Source organism: Mastacembelus armatus, chromosome 19, assembly GCF_900324485.2.
Source record: "Mastacembelus armatus chromosome 19, fMasArm1.2, whole genome shotgun sequence".
Lineage (NCBI taxonomy): Eukaryota > Metazoa > Chordata > Actinopteri > Synbranchiformes > Mastacembelidae > Mastacembelus > Mastacembelus armatus.
In genome coordinates, this window is record NC_046651.1 from 10,959,297 (window position 1) to 10,974,948 (window position 15,652).

At 41.6% G+C, this 15,652-nt stretch overlaps 3 protein-coding genes across 3 annotated transcripts; 1 reads left to right on the forward strand and 2 right to left on the reverse strand.

Moving 5' to 3' along the window:
* The first annotated feature begins 1,174 nt into the window (after positions 1-1,174).
* On the forward strand, positions 1,175-11,440 carry LOC113135350 (DDB1- and CUL4-associated factor 7-like). Its single transcript, XM_026315313.2, is given in 12 exon segments — positions 1,175-1,608; positions 1,987-2,145; positions 2,245-2,356; positions 2,539-2,657; positions 2,770-2,783; positions 2,785-2,977; positions 3,124-3,241; positions 3,670-5,189; positions 6,262-6,586; positions 6,979-7,579; positions 10,364-10,504; positions 10,873-11,440. Coding segments are annotated over 8 exon segments (1,026 nt in total). The 5' UTR covers positions 1,175-1,470; the 3' UTR covers positions 3,843-5,189; positions 6,262-6,586; positions 6,979-7,579; positions 10,364-10,504; positions 10,873-11,440.
* kcnh6b (potassium voltage-gated channel, subfamily H (eag-related), member 6b) lies at positions 4,910-9,623 on the reverse strand. Its single transcript, XM_026315317.2, has 11 exons — positions 9,531-9,623; positions 8,807-9,232; positions 8,217-8,610; positions 7,617-7,816; positions 7,249-7,501; positions 6,952-7,145; positions 6,655-6,760; positions 6,295-6,564; positions 5,857-6,037; positions 5,293-5,497; positions 4,910-5,207 (listed from the first exon to the last, which is right to left on the reverse strand). The coding sequence occupies exons 1-11, from the start codon at positions 9,621-9,623 to the stop codon at positions 4,914-4,916; spliced, it is 2,616 nt and encodes an 871-aa protein (XP_026171102.1). The 3' UTR covers positions 4,910-4,913.
* Positions 11,441-12,008: 568 nt separating the features above from the next.
* taco1 (translational activator of mitochondrially encoded cytochrome c oxidase I) lies at positions 12,009-14,471 on the reverse strand. Its single transcript, XM_026315314.2, has 6 exons — positions 14,423-14,471; positions 13,965-14,253; positions 13,771-13,877; positions 13,344-13,477; positions 12,642-12,804; positions 12,009-12,416 (listed from the first exon to the last, which is right to left on the reverse strand). The coding sequence occupies exons 2-6, from the start codon at positions 14,248-14,250 to the stop codon at positions 12,207-12,209; spliced, it is 900 nt and encodes a 299-aa protein (XP_026171099.1). The 5' UTR covers positions 14,251-14,253; positions 14,423-14,471; the 3' UTR covers positions 12,009-12,206.
* Positions 14,472-15,652: the final 1,181 nt, after the last annotated feature.

The window sequence follows — 15,652 nt, forward strand, 5'->3', positions numbered from 1 at the left end:
GCTGCAAGCTCGCACCTTTTGACTTGCTTATTAGTAGAATTAATACTCATCAGTTTATATATTGGTTAAAAACAATGCATACTGTACCCTTTAGAGGTGTTAGTGCTATGGTCCTACTGTATCTTGAAGATCTTGCTGCCTTGACCAAACTGTGACACGTCTCTGCGAACAGCTCTGCATGCTCGTATTATAACATCAAATTCATGATTTGGTGTGAGTGGCAGTTTTGCAAATGATTTATTTATGGAAAACAACAGAGCCACACAGCCTGAATGACAACATGACAAATATCCAAATTAGTTTTGTGTGTTCATCTGACACAAACTCCATCCTTCAACTACATTTTTTTTTAGCTGCTCATCAAAAGTGATGCAAATATTATCTGTATTTGCAAAGTGCATGTTGTGGAAACACATTAATAAAAGCCTGATTACCGGACAAGCAAAATATTGTTTTAGCTGTTAGCAGGTGGAAAGAAGCAAAGTGTGTGGCAAGTTAAAAATCCTGCAAATTACAGGCAAATGAAGTGTCAAGGCTCAGGTTTATTTATAATCTATTGTGCTGTCATTAGGCTGTGGATTAGTGGTTAGCACTGTTGCCTCACAGCAAGAAGGTCCTGGGTTTGCAACCTGGCCTTTCTGTGTGGAGTTTGCTCCCCATGCTTGTGTGGGTTTTCTCCAGGTACTCTGGATGGATGTACGTATGTCAGGTTGATTGGTGACTCTAAATTGCCCATAGGAGTGAGTGTGAGTGTGTGAGGTTTTATGTGCATGATGTCTAAGCTGATATCTCAGGAGTGAGCGACAACTCCATCCGAGAAAATAGACCTACTCTATATTTCTGTGTGCAGAAAGGCTGTTCTTTGTTGAGCTGTTCAAACAGCTCAGGTGTGGGAGCACGTCATCTGTAGTGCTGCCTTCAGGTGCTTCTTGGAAACTCGCCTACTTTGAGTTGAGTTGGTCATTCAGGCTAAATCACAAATAATAACAGAATTGGTTTCTCTTTGTGAAATATAATATCCTAGTTGATATACTAGTGATAACTTATTAGTCATCACATTTAAATTTCACAGTCCTACACTATTTTGGTGTTTTTAGTAGGTTACCGAGAATGAGCAGGGTAGATGAATAAATGTGACGCCCTGAAGGCAGCAGAGCAGCCTCGATTACTCTCGTACTATTTTCGTCGCCATTGCTGCCATATTATGAACATCTTGGAGCTGCCCTGTGCCTCTAATTTCCCACTTGTAACAGCTTTTCTTGTACGTAACGTGTAGCTTTAACCACCAGGAACATGTCAGGACTACGCTGACACAACACTTAGCTTACTTTTATGGAAATTACACAACGTTAGCAAGACACAAGAAGTTACATCAAGTAAGCGGTTTGCAGCGACGCGTTCAGGGTCTTCTTCCCTTGTTGGTAATTAGTTGTCACCCAGTGGCTATTTTTGTAGTGGTGGCTTTATAAAATGTCGCTACACGGTAAACGTAAAGAAATCTACAAATACGAGGCACCGTGGACAGTTTACGCCATGAACTGGACAGTCCGATCGGACAAACGTTTCCGCCTGGCGCTCGGAAGCTTTGTGGAGGAGTACAACAACAAGGTACGTTCAAGGAGCGCGTCCTGTCCCACGCTGCTTTTGATGGTTTACACAGCTCTTACTTTGAAATGACTCCCTGTCAAAGCCAAATGAAAGTGGATTTGGGGGGGGGGTTTATTATCTGTATTAAAAATGTTTGATTCGCACATCTGTAAATAGCACCCATATTGATTGATCAGTTCATGGTAGTGGTAATGAAAATAATCAGGCTAAATAATTGGAAAAATGTAATAGACAGCATCACAAACTGATCTATCTCCAGATGTGTGTCCCTAGAATCATTACCTCCTGTCACATCACTGACTGTCTGTACTGTTGTCTGTTCAGAGAAGTAACACTACACTGGCTCACTCAAGGTGAGTTGTTACTGTGTCTCCTCAGGTTCTGATCGTTGGTCTGGAGGAGGAAAACTCAGAGTTCGTGTGTCGAAACACTTTCAACCATCCCTACCCAACCACAAAGATCATGTGGATCCCCGACACCAAAGGAGTGTACCCTGACCTCCTGGCCACCAGTGGAGATTACCTGAGAATCTGGAGAGTAAGTGGATTAATCCAGTCTGAGGACCTGAACCAGTGGCCTCCTATAGACGTTATAGTTATTGTTACACTTGAAATTAAAATGTGTTTCTGGTGATAGGTGAGTGACGCAGAGACACGTCTGGAGTGCCTGCTCAACAATAACAAGAACTCTGACTTCTGTGCACCTCTCACATCCTTGGACTGGAACGAGGTGGACCCAAACTTGTTAGGTAAAAACCTTGACTTGGTTAATCACTTTGAGTCTTTAATGGCAAATCCCACATGCAGAAAAGTAGAAAATATATGAGGTTTACAGATGTAGAATTATTATTTACCAATGTAAATTGGGATCAACTAAGAGACTGCTTGTTTTGTTTGTTTTTTTTAAATGTGTGTGTTTTTTTTTATACAGGTACTTCCAGTATCGACACCACCTGTACGATCTGGGGACTGGAGACTGGACAGGTGCTGGGAAGGGTCAATTTAGTGTCAGGTCATGTCAAGACACAGCTCATTGCCCATGACAAAGAGGTAAATGTTATGGCATGATGGATCAAACCTTCGTATCTAATAACTTTATTGATTATCAGTGTCTAATAAAATGGTACTTATAGCCAATAATGTCAGTATGTCTGTATTACAGGTGTATGACATCTCTCAGCCGAGCTGGTGGTGGCAGGGATATGTTTGCCTCTGTGGGAGCAGATGGCTCGGTCCGCATGTTTGACCTCCGTCACCTCGAACACAGCACTATCATCTATGAAGACCCCCAGCACCACCCTCTGCTCCGACTCTGCTGGAACAAGCAGGACCCCAACTACCTTGCTACCATGGCGATGGACAGTATGGAGGTTAGTGCTCCTCTCCCTGTGGATTCATGCCGTAAAACTGTGTCCAGGAAACTTGTCTGATTTTGTGAATTTATAGGAAAATTCAAAAACGGATTTTATGTCACAGGAAACAGTAAACAGAAAACTTTTTTTTTTTGTGTACCCAGGTGGTGATCTTGGATGTGCGTGTGCCCTTCACCCCTGTGGCCAGACTCAACAACCACAGGGCTTGTGTCAATGGAATCGCCTGGGCACCGCACTCCTCCTGCCACATCTGTACAGCAGGTATGCAGGTTGTACTGAACACAGTCACAGGATTTTATGTATTGCAGTAACTAACACTGAGCACATGAGGGAGCTCTTCTTATGGCACACGTTTTATTGTCAAAGGTGCACAACAGCATTTGGGGATGGATGAGTGGTGTCTCAGACTTGATTCAGTTAGAAATGTTTAAACCATGCGCATAGGAGCTTTAGAAATTGTATTTCAATATTCTGATCTTGTGGTTCAAGCAAGTTTTGTGACTAGTTAGTCCCTTAGTTTTCTCCTCTTATCATAATTTGATGTCTATGACCATCTTAATAAAACAAAATCTGGTTAAAAATATTTACTCAGACCAGTAATATGTTCTGTTTAATAACATTATTTTCTTCCCGCTTAAACAAAAAAAAAATTGATTCAAATCAAATATGCACCCCTCCTCTCTGTCTAGCGGATGACCACCAGGCTCTAATCTGGGACATCCAGCAGATGCCGCGGGCCATCGAGGACCCCATACTGGCCTACACCGCTGAGGGTGAGATCAGTAATGTCCAATGGGCCTCCACACAGCCCGACTGGATCGCTATCTGCTACAACAACTGCCTGGAAATCCTCAGAGTCTGAGCTGCACACATGAAGAAATTAAGCACAAAACAACTCAGAAACATTATCAGTGGGATTAACAAGGTGATGTGATGGAAATTCATTGTTCATAAAGGTCAGAGCAACATTCATGCCTGTACTGGCTTCATGTTAATAGACATGATGTATGCGAGAACTACATTGTGTTATTGCTTCACTTTGTGATGCAGTATCAGAGCTTCTGAAAACTCACAGGAGCATCAAAACAAAAATGAAAACAAGATGCAAGTAACCAAAAGACTTAAATTTGTTGTCATGTACAGAAGTGAACCAAGTTTCAATAGTCTTCACAGATAGTCCGATACATTTTTATATGCTACTTAGTGCATAATGTTTTATAGTTTGATCAACTACATTATATTCCTTTCCATTTTTCAACACAGTAAATATCCAGTTCAGTAGATTGAATGTGGGTTTAAGGGTCTTTATGTATTCAGGAGGTTTTTTTAAGTTATATATTTAAATTACTACATATCATTTGTGATATGAAAACATCTCTGTTGTGATATATTAAGACCATATATTTCTTTGTCATTTTGTGTGCCAGTAATTTTATTCATAGCAATATTATTTTGTTTCATACAGAAATAAAGTCAATTATTATAAAGAAGTTTTATATTTAGACAGGTGTTAAATTACTTTGCACATTGATAAAAATCCATTGTACAGATTTACAGTTATAAATGATAGGTTGAAGAAGTGTAGTCCTCCAGTTACAGTAAAATAGTGAGAAAACACAAAACTTACTGAATAGGGATGGAACAAAAAGATGTGTTAACAGGACTGTGAGATTTGAAGAAAATCTGGTTTCTGTAGTATTTATCTCGCAATTGTCCTTTACAAAGTATGATAACTGTTGCAATCACTATAGACTGAATAATCCTGTGTCAAGACTGAAACAGAAATCCCTGTAGGCCACCACTGTGATTTTGAGACACTATTTTCTGTATAAGGACAGCTGAATCTTGGACTAGTCATGTGGCTCCTTCCAAATGTCTATTAGTAGCAGTAACTTATACTGGCAGCCACAAAAACTCTTTAACCGAAAAGCTTTCAGATGACAGGCAGCACAGGATCTGACACGTGTTTCTGGATCTCTACCAGCCCTGAGGTGATATCCAGGTTCCCTGGCAGTGAGGGGTAGCGGGCGGTCCCGCAAAGCCTGGGGTTCTCCATGAGGGAGGATTTGACTGATGGCTGGGGCAGCTGTGGAGTCAAGCCTGTATGGGTCTCAGTTTCAGGGGTAGTCATGAACATGGTGTCGTCTGATGCCACAGTCACATGGATACCACTGGACAGAGATTCCTGGGACTTCTTAGTGAATTTAAGGTCAGTCTGGGTTGAACTCTAGAGTGAAGAAATCACAAACATATTCTTCTTTCAGTAAAAAGCAAAAACTATTGTATCTCCATTATTCAGTAATATTCCATACCTGTGTGGGTGAATGGCTGTCCATTTGTATGGGGGAAATAGGATACATGCTGTGCAGCACTGGTGTCCCAGTCCCATACAGGCTAGGTGAGTCAGTAGGAAGGGTACTGGATGATACAGTGCTGTACGCTGGAGGTACAGGAGCGATCTGCCTCTGGAGAAGCTGGAGAATGACGTTGATGTCGGCTGTCATGCGAGTCTCTAGTCTGGAAATTAACACGGAAAAAAGGTTTATATACAGTAACAAATGAAGTACCAGGTCATATCAGCAGCACTTTCCACTTTCAACCCTGTTGGATCCCTCTGTCTGAACACCTGCTGAACTCCCCCATTTTTCTGGTATAATAATATTTCCATTTTAACTACTACTAGCTATTTCCTGACCAGCCACTCCCCCACTATATTATGTCACCAGTCATGTTACTCTGGTACTCTGAATGTGATTTACAACATACTTTATATGTGATACTGTGTAAGAAGAAGATTTTCAAGACATGAGGGGAAAAAAAAGCTACAAACGGGATATTGAGGAATTAAAAACAACACAGTTTAAAAGCTAATTCACCTGTTGAGCTGTGAATGTAAAACCTCAAATCGAGACTCTAGATCACTGGGTCGTTCTTCTGTGAATGGGGGTGGGTGGTATGAGTTGCGGACAGAAGAAGATCGCCATGCACGACTGGAGAACTGTTGAGAATGTTGGTCTGGCCAGTATTGATACATTCCCGGTACATTCAACGAAGAAGCTGGAAAAATATTAAGTATTTTTGACCACAGGTGACACTGGAGAATAATGCATTTGCAAAAGGAAAGCACTTGATGTGTTTGAATGGCCTTATACCTGCAAAGCACCCTCAAGTTGTGTTTTTGTAATAACAACTGCCAGTTTTATTCAAGCCTTGGTTCACAATGTAAAACTAATAGTAAGAGTGCATCATACCATATTTATTGGCATTTATTTATTCTTCAGGAGAGACTTCAATTAAGACACATATTTATCTACCTTGGGGCCCTCTGTCCAACACTGTTTCCCTCCCCACTGAGGTGCCATTCGTGGGTAGCATCTGTACTACAGAGGAGGAGTAGTCCCGTCTGGTATCATCTGGAGGATAGAACTCTACTTTAGCACCATGAGCAAGCGGCTTAGCCAGCTCCTCACTGGACTGGGACCACGGGGATCCACAGCTACAGTGGTCATCCCAGCGGGCCTGGGGAGGTGAGGGAAGATGACGGAAGGACTGAAGCGAATATGGGTCTTCGTGATCCATTCCATCTGTTCACAGGAAAGATTTAAGGTAACTAAATTACACTATTACCTCTCAATCCTATTTAGGATGTCAGTATTTTTTAGCACCTATCTCACCTGGTCTGATTCGGCAGTCCAGGGAGTGGATTCTGTGTCGCTGCTTGTGTCGATATACACAGTCATCGCCAGAATCATCAGTTATTATTGGTGGCACTTGATCAACCTGATGACCACAGGAAAAAAAAAAAAAAAACATTCATATATAGTAAAAAATATATATATATATATACCATGCTGTCAATCATTTAAATGGATGCCATTTGGAGCATTTCTATTGAGCATTTTTTGCCACCACTATATAAACAGTACTTGTGCCTCCCAATATTTTTCCTTTATAAGCAGCTGCCAACGTACATGTCTGAGGTCAAATGTTATCTCCAGATTCTTCCAGAAGTTGTCTGCAAAGCTGGGGTACATATCCAGAACCTCCAGCAGGTCATCGCGTAGGATGCAGTGCAGGTCACAGTAGGCGATGGTGTGCACGTCTGAATTGGACTTCCCCGGCTCGTCATACAGGTGGATAGGCTCGCCAAAGGTATCATTCTTTTCTGCAAGAGCATGATTGTATTTTTGTTGAGTAAATTCTATTTTTAGAGTGAGGCTGAGGAGCATTTTTGAGGCATCACAATATGATTAAATGTTTTTTTTTACCTAATATGGCAACTACCACACCATCCCTGACGACGTGGATGGAACCACGAGAGATGAAGCAGAGAGAGTCCAGGATGTCTCCGTAGTGGATCAGAGTATCTCCTGGAGGAGCGTGGACTGTCTTGAACCTCACAGCCAAAGCACGCAGACAGGCCTGACTGCCTCCACGGAAGGCCTTGCAGTTCTGTAGCAGAGATCGGTTCAAGTGCAAACAGATGTCTGCTTGCAAAGACTCTGGAAACCCCTTCAACACCTCAACGTGAGAAGACAAGACCATCAACACATCACTGATTAGATGCAAAACAGGAATACCAAAACACCATGAGATATGGTATGTTTGCTTTTTTTTTCTTTTTTTTTTTGCTTACAGCATTCATGTCGATGCCGTTTGTGTAGGTCCAGGCATGCTGAAAATACTCCTCTAGCCTTTGGCGAAGGCCACATGGGATTTGGTGGAAACGGATAAACTCTTTAACTCGCAGCATCTGGGTGTGATAGCGAGTTGTACCTGCATACAGTCTTTGGATGATGGCGGACACATTCCCAAATATGCTGGCATACATGAGAGCTGAGAGAAGCAAATAAGGACATAGAGTACAGGGTACAGTAAAACTTGTACGATTCTGACATTTCACTTGTAATATTTCCTAAAGATACTAAATGTTCTATAAATTAAGGGACTGTACAAAAATTATTAGTGAGGAAGAAGGGCAGGAAAATGTAAATATAAATACTGAATTTACTAAATAAAAGTTTATTTTGTAAGTTCATGGTAAGTCTCAGTTGAACTAATACTGCTATATTATTTTTAGTTGGCAGAAGGTATTTTTATTTCTGAGAGGATCAAAGTAAAATATTATAATGCTGTGGGAGAATTTGTTTGTTTTTTTTTTAAACAGCAAAGCAAAGGCTCATCTCCCCCAGGCCAATTATTTTCACACAGTCCCTAAGAGTGTTATTCAACTCACAGCCAATAACCATGACGCAGATGGAGAAGATCTTCTCAGAGTTGGTGTTTGGAGAAACATTACCGAACCCCACACTCGTCAGACTGCTCAAGGTGAAGTACAGAGCAGTGACATACTTGTCTTTGACCGACGGACCAGAGGTGGCGTCACTGTCGTTGTATGCCTTTCCCAGTTGTTCAGCCAGGTTGTCCAGCCAACCGGTCTCCGTGTATGGCCTCTCCACAAAACCGATAGCATACCAAATACAGGCTAGCCAATGGGCGATGAGCACAAAGGTGCACATGAGTAAGAAGAGTACAGCAGCCCCATATTCAGAATATCGGTCCAGTTTTCTTGCTACACGGACCAATCGGAGCAGTCGTGCTGTTTTCAGCAGGCTTGTTAAGGTGGCCATCTTGGATTTCCAGCAAGAACAGGAAAGACAGTGTTAAGCAGGAAAATTGCCATGCGGTACAGCAGGCTTAGAGAACTAAAGCAGAAATCCTTTTATATTAGACACTACAAGACATTATAATCATATCTAAAGATTACTTTCAAAATACTATGAGTCACTACAAACAATGTGAACTGTGTTAACAGTGAGCTTTTACCTCATCAGAGCCAGATCTGAAAATGAGAAGGTCAAAAGGCATTGCTGCAAACAGATCAATAGGGAACCAGCCTTTGATATAGTGCTTGGCTATCTGGCTCGGCTGTGTGACCACCTCGTCGTTCTGGTCCACGTACGTTGTGCGAAGGTTGATGCCTATATCCACAATAAAGAGCACGTCCACCATAAGGTCCACCACATTCAGGGGGCTACATGTGTATCCACAACTCCTTTGACGTAAACCCCTGTGCTCATCCAAGAGGAAGGCAGCTGAGTAAGGCGTGAAGACAGCTGTGTAGAGGACCAGGAGGAGAATAATCCAGTCCCAAAACGCCTTGAAGGGGCTGTAGTGAAGCAAGATCCACCATGTTGTTTCAGGCACCTGGAGTTTGTATTCAGGTAGTACATCAGACTCCAAAGAAAGTACCTGAACGTAGAAAATGCAGCAGTATGCAATAATTCTCATGCATGAATATTTACCTCTAATTTCCTTCAATTATGTATCTTCTATCAGGATATCTGACCTTTTAAACATGCAATACTTAGTGACATTTTAATTTTTGGGAGAATGAAAAAATCAACAGCATTGCAATAACTATTACAAAACTGTAATGCTTCTCATTTTGACACCAAGCAGATACGGTCTTTACTATTGATAGGTAAAGAGTAAAACAAGTGAACTGTAAAAAACAAACCAAGAATACTACCAATACTAACCAACAGACCTTTCTAGAAGACGTACTGTTTTGACCAAGTTCTTGGTGGCGGCTGCAAGCTCTGGTTTTACGACCTCGTAGGTCCAACAAATCCTTAACCATCCTGTCATTGGTGACTCTCAGCAGAGATGAGAGTTGGGTAAAAATTGCATCCACATAGTACAATTATTTCCAGATCGCTTTTTGGCAAAAACTCTTTGGCAAAGCTAAAATACCAGTGTGCTGTAATCAACTGTGCAAGAACTGACTAAATGCTGGATGCTGGTGGGCTGGAAGGCTGTAATGATGAGCTGGGCGTCACAAACCCACAACTGAGTTCATGTGCTGCCACAGTCCTGTTGTCCTCTTTAGCGCAATTTCAAATTAATATTTTCTGTCCTAACGACTCTCACTCATACAGCTCATATGGCCAAGCCTATCAGATGTCTATACACCACAAGGGACATATAGAAAGATGCTCTGTTAGATGGACAATATGAGATTAACAAGTAACCCTGTCTCGGGAGGTCTCGGGACGTGACGCCGCACACACACCATTGCACAGAGGCAGTGATGCAGAATGTCGAGCCCCCGGGGGGCTGCAGCAGTAAAGACTGCATGTCAGAATTGAACCGTGGTCCAGTGTAACTTTTCTTTTCACACCCAGGAGCCATCCATCCAGCCACTGCACTACGTACTGATTTTTCCACTAGTTAATTAATGGTCTCCTTAATGGCTTTTTATTTCTTAGAAATCAGAAGATAATTTCTGTTAGCTTTTTAATGACTGACTGAACCTGGCTATCCTTTCTCTTCAACTCTGGCAATGACTGGTATGGTTAATTAATGTAAATCTCTTTAAAGGAGCTTCCTGACTCCTCCACAGCCAGAGACTGTGCCTATCTGAGGTTCTCTGTAACCGTACCTGCGTGACCTTCTCTGTGACGTTCTGAGAGCGGTCCTTCACCTTGGAGGGGCTAAGCAGCTCCATCCTGAGCTTTGGAGGTGAGTGGCATTCGGGTCCTCCACTTTTCATAAAGTCTGGCTCAGACATGGAGATCTGCTGGACGGATCGGAAAATATGTCTTGCATTCTCTGTTTTTACATTTCTTCTTATTTTGTAAACTTTCTTTAATTTTCTTTAAAAGACACTTTGATATTACTACCAGTACTAACATTGTAGTATTAAATAACACTACCCTATTGTACTCATGATGTAGTTTTCATGCTATACTGGACTTATCAAGTGGATTCCCTAAATTGAATTTTGCTGTGCCTGGGAAAATCTCTAATCTCTAGAAAATGAACTGCTCAGTGACGTTTCATACTGTGCACCCCCCCTTGACAAATTCCTCTCTGCTCTAATTTCCCAGAATGCCCATCTAGCTGTGTCCCGCCCCCAGGTCATGCACAGTCTCAATACTTAACTCAGAGTTACTGCACAGAGAAGGTAGCAGAAAAATATGCTGGGACCAGTGGGCACCTCTTCAAACTGTAAGCAAAGTAATATACACAACTTACCTGGTTTGAAACCAGAATGTCAGATCCTCCTTTGCTTTGACCATTAGGCAGCCATGACTCAGCTGTCCTACCTTCTGAACACCTTTTTGGACAAGTGTGTTCAAAACCCTTCTGCCTCCTCTTTCCCAGATCACATATAGGCAAAACAAATGTACTTCTTGTTTTCAGTCTGTGAATGCAGACGTCGATGTTGGAACTCTCCACTCTAGTACAGGGCAGAGGACTGGCCTGCACCAGCGCTGGAAACTATTCAATGCCATGCTATAGCTGAGAGGAACTGACAGGAAGATCGATGATGTGCATTGATAAACAGAGCAAATGGGCTCAGAGCCATTACACTGGACTTCCCTGTTAACATCATTTGGTGAGGTACATTTATAATACAGTCCAGGCTGTCACATATGTGACGCAGTGGTGTAAGAAACAAAATCAGCTGGTTAAATGTGCTGTGTTCGCTCAATATGTTGCATGGATACTGTTAATGTGGTATGTTATTGACTGCAATGTTGACACTACAGTCATATGAGGGGGTAATAACCTGTGATGACACTAGTTCAGAATGTCCTTCAGCTGTAACCTTCATTCATTAGTATACATTTCATTTTGGTTTTACGTATAATATAATAAATCCACAATTCTATCAGATTTTTCAGAGAAAGATGGGATGCATGTATTATTTGTGTAGAAAAAAGATAACAGAAAATATTATTGCAGAGTATTTTATGTCTTCAAAGATATCTGGCGGTGTCATTAAATTATTTTAAAATCCCTAAATTGTAGGAAAAATGTCACTTTCAACTGACTAATCCTTTTTAACTTTATGCTTTGTCCCACCTTTTAAAGGGCAATTTCACAAATTATGTTCTGTGAATTGAACAACTTTAGGGAAGATTTATAATCTGTAAAGTGGCTGCTGATAAGCTTGTGAAGATAGGTGAAGGCTGATGATAGTAAAGGTTTAATGAGGACTGCTTTACATCTCAGCAAGGATCATAATTTAATTTCTTTTTAATTTTTTTTTACTGTATAAATGGCGTCACAATGCCACAGTCACATGTTCATTCCAGTAATGTCTGGTATTATGGTATTATCAGCACCAACAACGTGTCTGTTGGCAAATCCTTTCTCTGTAAAAATCAAATAGTCCACATTTTAAGAATGTCCACCAAGTGTCCAGAGATCAGACTCAGCTGTCAGCCTGGATGTTGTCCCACACGCGAACTACATCTGGACAGTCATTTAGGGCCCCTATTAGCGTTGAAGCAGCATCCAGCTGGTCCTGATCAAGAGGCAAGAGGGTGCGGGGAACAAACTCCATCCCAGCAGAAGAGATCTGCATTCCTAACTCCTCCAATGAGGCCCGCACTTTCTTCAAGTCAGTCGAATCACAAATGAACTGAAGAGAAACAGACAATTTTTACTTAAAATGTCATATGGTTGTAACCTATTATAATTCCTCTATGACATTAAAGCTGGTTTCAGAGAGAATAGCCCAAAATGCAAGTGTATGACTTGCTATTAGTTGAACTCAAGACAGACATGCAGCTGATGAAACAAAGCTAATAAAAGAAATATGGTTTGGCATGTTTGCTTCACACATTCCTCAAAGTCACAATCTAACCTGCAGGAGGGACTGCTCATCTTCATCCTCAGTCTCTTGGACATCTTCCGCTCCCACGTCAATGGCCAGCTCCAAAGCTCGCTCCATCAAGATGTTCTGACTTGGCACCATCACCACCCCCCTCCTGTTGAAGCTGTGGCGGGCTCCGTCTGACAACATCCCCCTGTGGACGAGAACACCACGACAGTTTTCATTTAATTTATTTGTTTTCGCATTTGCTTATTTTTTTTCTTATCAAAGGTCTAGATGCGCTATAGAGGTATTTCTACCTGTAACACTTTGTATTATGATTTAGAAAAAAATCTGACATGCTGCAGATGGTGTATCTTGAATTTCAGAAAATCCAGGGGGAGATAGACTTAAATAACACAAAGATTCATAATTTTTGTATCTTCTATTCCAGCTTCTCTTTTTACTGTTTTCCATCATTTGTTTGTATGTGCGTCAGCAGCTTCTTAGCCAGTGACAACATAGTTCAGATATAGATGATCTGATATCTACAGTTTGTATAGAGACATCTAGTGGTCACCATTTGCACCCTAGATACTGGACTAACCTCTAACCTAACCCTGAAATGACCTGGTGATTCTGAATCAAACATACACTAAGCAGTAGCCATCAGTGGTGAGGAGAGAGAACAGGAAATATCTGTGGCGAAGTATTTCAGCTAATCGCAGCAGAGTAAGCTAATAGAAAACTGACCCGTTCTTGTTTAGCAGGTGCTTGATCTCCTGGTGTGTGCGGGTGTTGTTGTCAGTGAGGACCTCGATTAGCAGCAAACATCCACCGGGGCCCCGAGCTTCAAACATGTGCTGGAACGCTGGTTTAGCCTTTTCCTGTGGAGCCAGGAGAGAAGAAAGGTTTTATTGCAACTTTATTATAAGAGGAAATATTTACAAAACAGTCTGTGTCACAATGCCACTCTTCATATTACATACTGCAATATCATGTAGTAACCTGGACAGACAGATGACAAATGAGGGGATATCTCTTGAGGAACAGTGGACATTTCTACAGTAGGTTTCCACAGTATCTATCACTTTGTGTTTCTTATAGTGGCCCAACAACCTATTAAGAAACTTTTTCTTTATTTTCTCACCATCTCTCTGAAAGCGTGTTTTCAACCTACCGCACCCTTGATTGCAGCATCAATGCTTGCTCTGGGCATGTTCTTGCTCCTGCACTGTTCCACTATGTGCGCTAAGTTTACATTGAGCTCTGGGTTGGACCCACCATCTGCAGATGAGCACATATGTTCAATCAACTACAAGAAGCCACGCAACAACAGTATGAATGAGAGGAAAACACGCACAGCACTCTCACCTTTCACAGCTATCCTTATCATCATACCTAACTTCATGAACATCTTTGCCCTGGCCTCATCTTTAGGCCCCTTTATGTGTTTCACTTTGGACCACTTGTTGTGTCCGGCGCTTAAGGCGGAGCAGAGCTGCAGCGTCCGGACACAAGAGGTCCTCCAAAGCGGGAACAGCACACACGAAGCCGGCGGGAGGACGGACTCCACCGGGGCTGAGCTCCTGCCTGATGCCGCGACCAGAGGCCAGGGGTGCAGGGTCCGGAGAACCCTCAGTACCGCTGCCCCGGCCATGCCCTTCACACACACAGAAGTAGTGTTATTGAATACTGAGATGCAGGAACCTGCCGACGACGTTAAAGTACCCGGGTTTAAGTCTCTGTCTGCAGGCAAGGCCTTTAATTTCAGCACCCAATAATATTAATATCTGTCAAACAAGCAAAATTTATCCTGTTCTCTGTCTTACAGTGTTACACGCCCGGAAACCATGCAGCTGCTGCTGTCCTTGTGAAACCGGCACTTCCTGGTTGCGATGACGTCAAAATTTGGCCATTCAAAATAAAAGCTCAATGGAGCAGCTTGAACTTTGAACGATGTTTTTCTATAATACAAACACTAACCATCCATTATCCATCCAGCCATTATCTATACCCGCCTTTTCCTATTTAGGGTCACAGGGATCTGCTGGAGCCTCTCCCAGCTCTCTGTGGGTGAAAGGCATGACAGGACATACATGTTTTTGAACTGAAGGAGGAAGCTGGAGTACCAGGAGAAAACCCACACAAGCACGGTGAGAACATACAAACTTACGTTAATAAAAATCAAACTTAAAAATTTTCTTTGAAAGTGATGAAAAATTATATTGACAGACATTATAGGCAATGGTTTCCAATCATTTCATGTCAGTTATCTGTGGATTTATCTAATTAAGCAATTTCTCCCGTGCAGATTTTGTTCTCTACTAATCTAGTGAGTCCTACAGCGATGTGTTGTACCCATGTGCTGTAATATTGAAGAGAGAAAATGCTTAATAAGTCCTAGTGGAAACTTTATATCCATTTGAAGTCCCCTGGGTGCTGTTAGTTGAGATTGGCAGCTACTGCACACTAGCAACACAGATGTTTTATAGCTGCACTAAAAAGAGGAACACCAGACAAAATATTGTTTTCCCATATAATTTGTGTATTTTTAGTATCTGTTAGTATCAGGAAGGTTAGCTCTCGAGATTATAAGTGTGCTCTAATGGCCAGTGTAAGTTTGGTCTGTATCAGTGTCCTCTAAATTGTCCCACTGTGGGAACTGCACGAGAAATGTTGGTTTCTTGCTATGGGACAAATGTTTAATAAATTATATTGATTCTATTTATTATGATGGAATATAATAATAGTCCTATAACTGATTTTTAATGCATGCATGATGATTAAAAAAACAGGAACATAATGCATCCTGGATCCTGGATTCCTAAATAACATATATAGTGGGATCATTCTATACATAATTACATAATTATCAAAATAATAGTAAAGTCTATCTGAAAAGGAAAAAATGTGCTACAGAAGACAAGTGGGAAAAACAACAAATAGCCATATACAGTAAGCAGGAGAATAGAGACAAGTGACCAGATCAGTTGACCACAAAGAGTTAAGTAAGGTTGAAGCCACAGCCAATCAAGGCTCAAAGAGACAACAGTCCAAAG

What these genes read in the sequence shown, in the direction of transcription:
- kcnh6b (XM_026315317.2), bottom strand. Translation starts at nt 9,623, where the DNA reads ATGGTTAAGGATTTGTTGGACCTACGAGGTCGTAAAACCAGAGCTTGC. An exon ending in GTTGGACAGAGGGCCCCAAG is followed by an intron (nt 6,038 to 6,294) that starts GTAGATAAATAT and finishes ATATTTTTCCAG; the next exon opens with CTTCTTCGTTGAATGTACCG. An exon ending in TTACATTCACAGCTCAACAG is followed by an intron (nt 5,498 to 5,856) that starts GTGAATTAGCTT and finishes GTTAATTTCCAG; the next exon opens with ACTAGAGACTCGCATGACAG.
- taco1 (XM_026315314.2), bottom strand. Translation starts at nt 14,250, where the DNA reads ATGGCCGGGGCAGCGGTACTGAGGGTTCTCCGGACCCTGCACCCCTGG. An exon ending in GATAAGGATAGCTGTGAAAG is followed by an intron (nt 13,878 to 13,964) that starts GTGAGAGTGCTG and finishes GCTCATCTGCAG; the next exon opens with ATGGTGGGTCCAACCCAGAG. An exon ending in CACCTGCTAAACAAGAACGG is followed by an intron (nt 12,805 to 13,343) that starts GTCAGTTTTCTA and finishes TCTCGTCCACAG; the next exon opens with GGGGATGTTGTCAGACGGAG.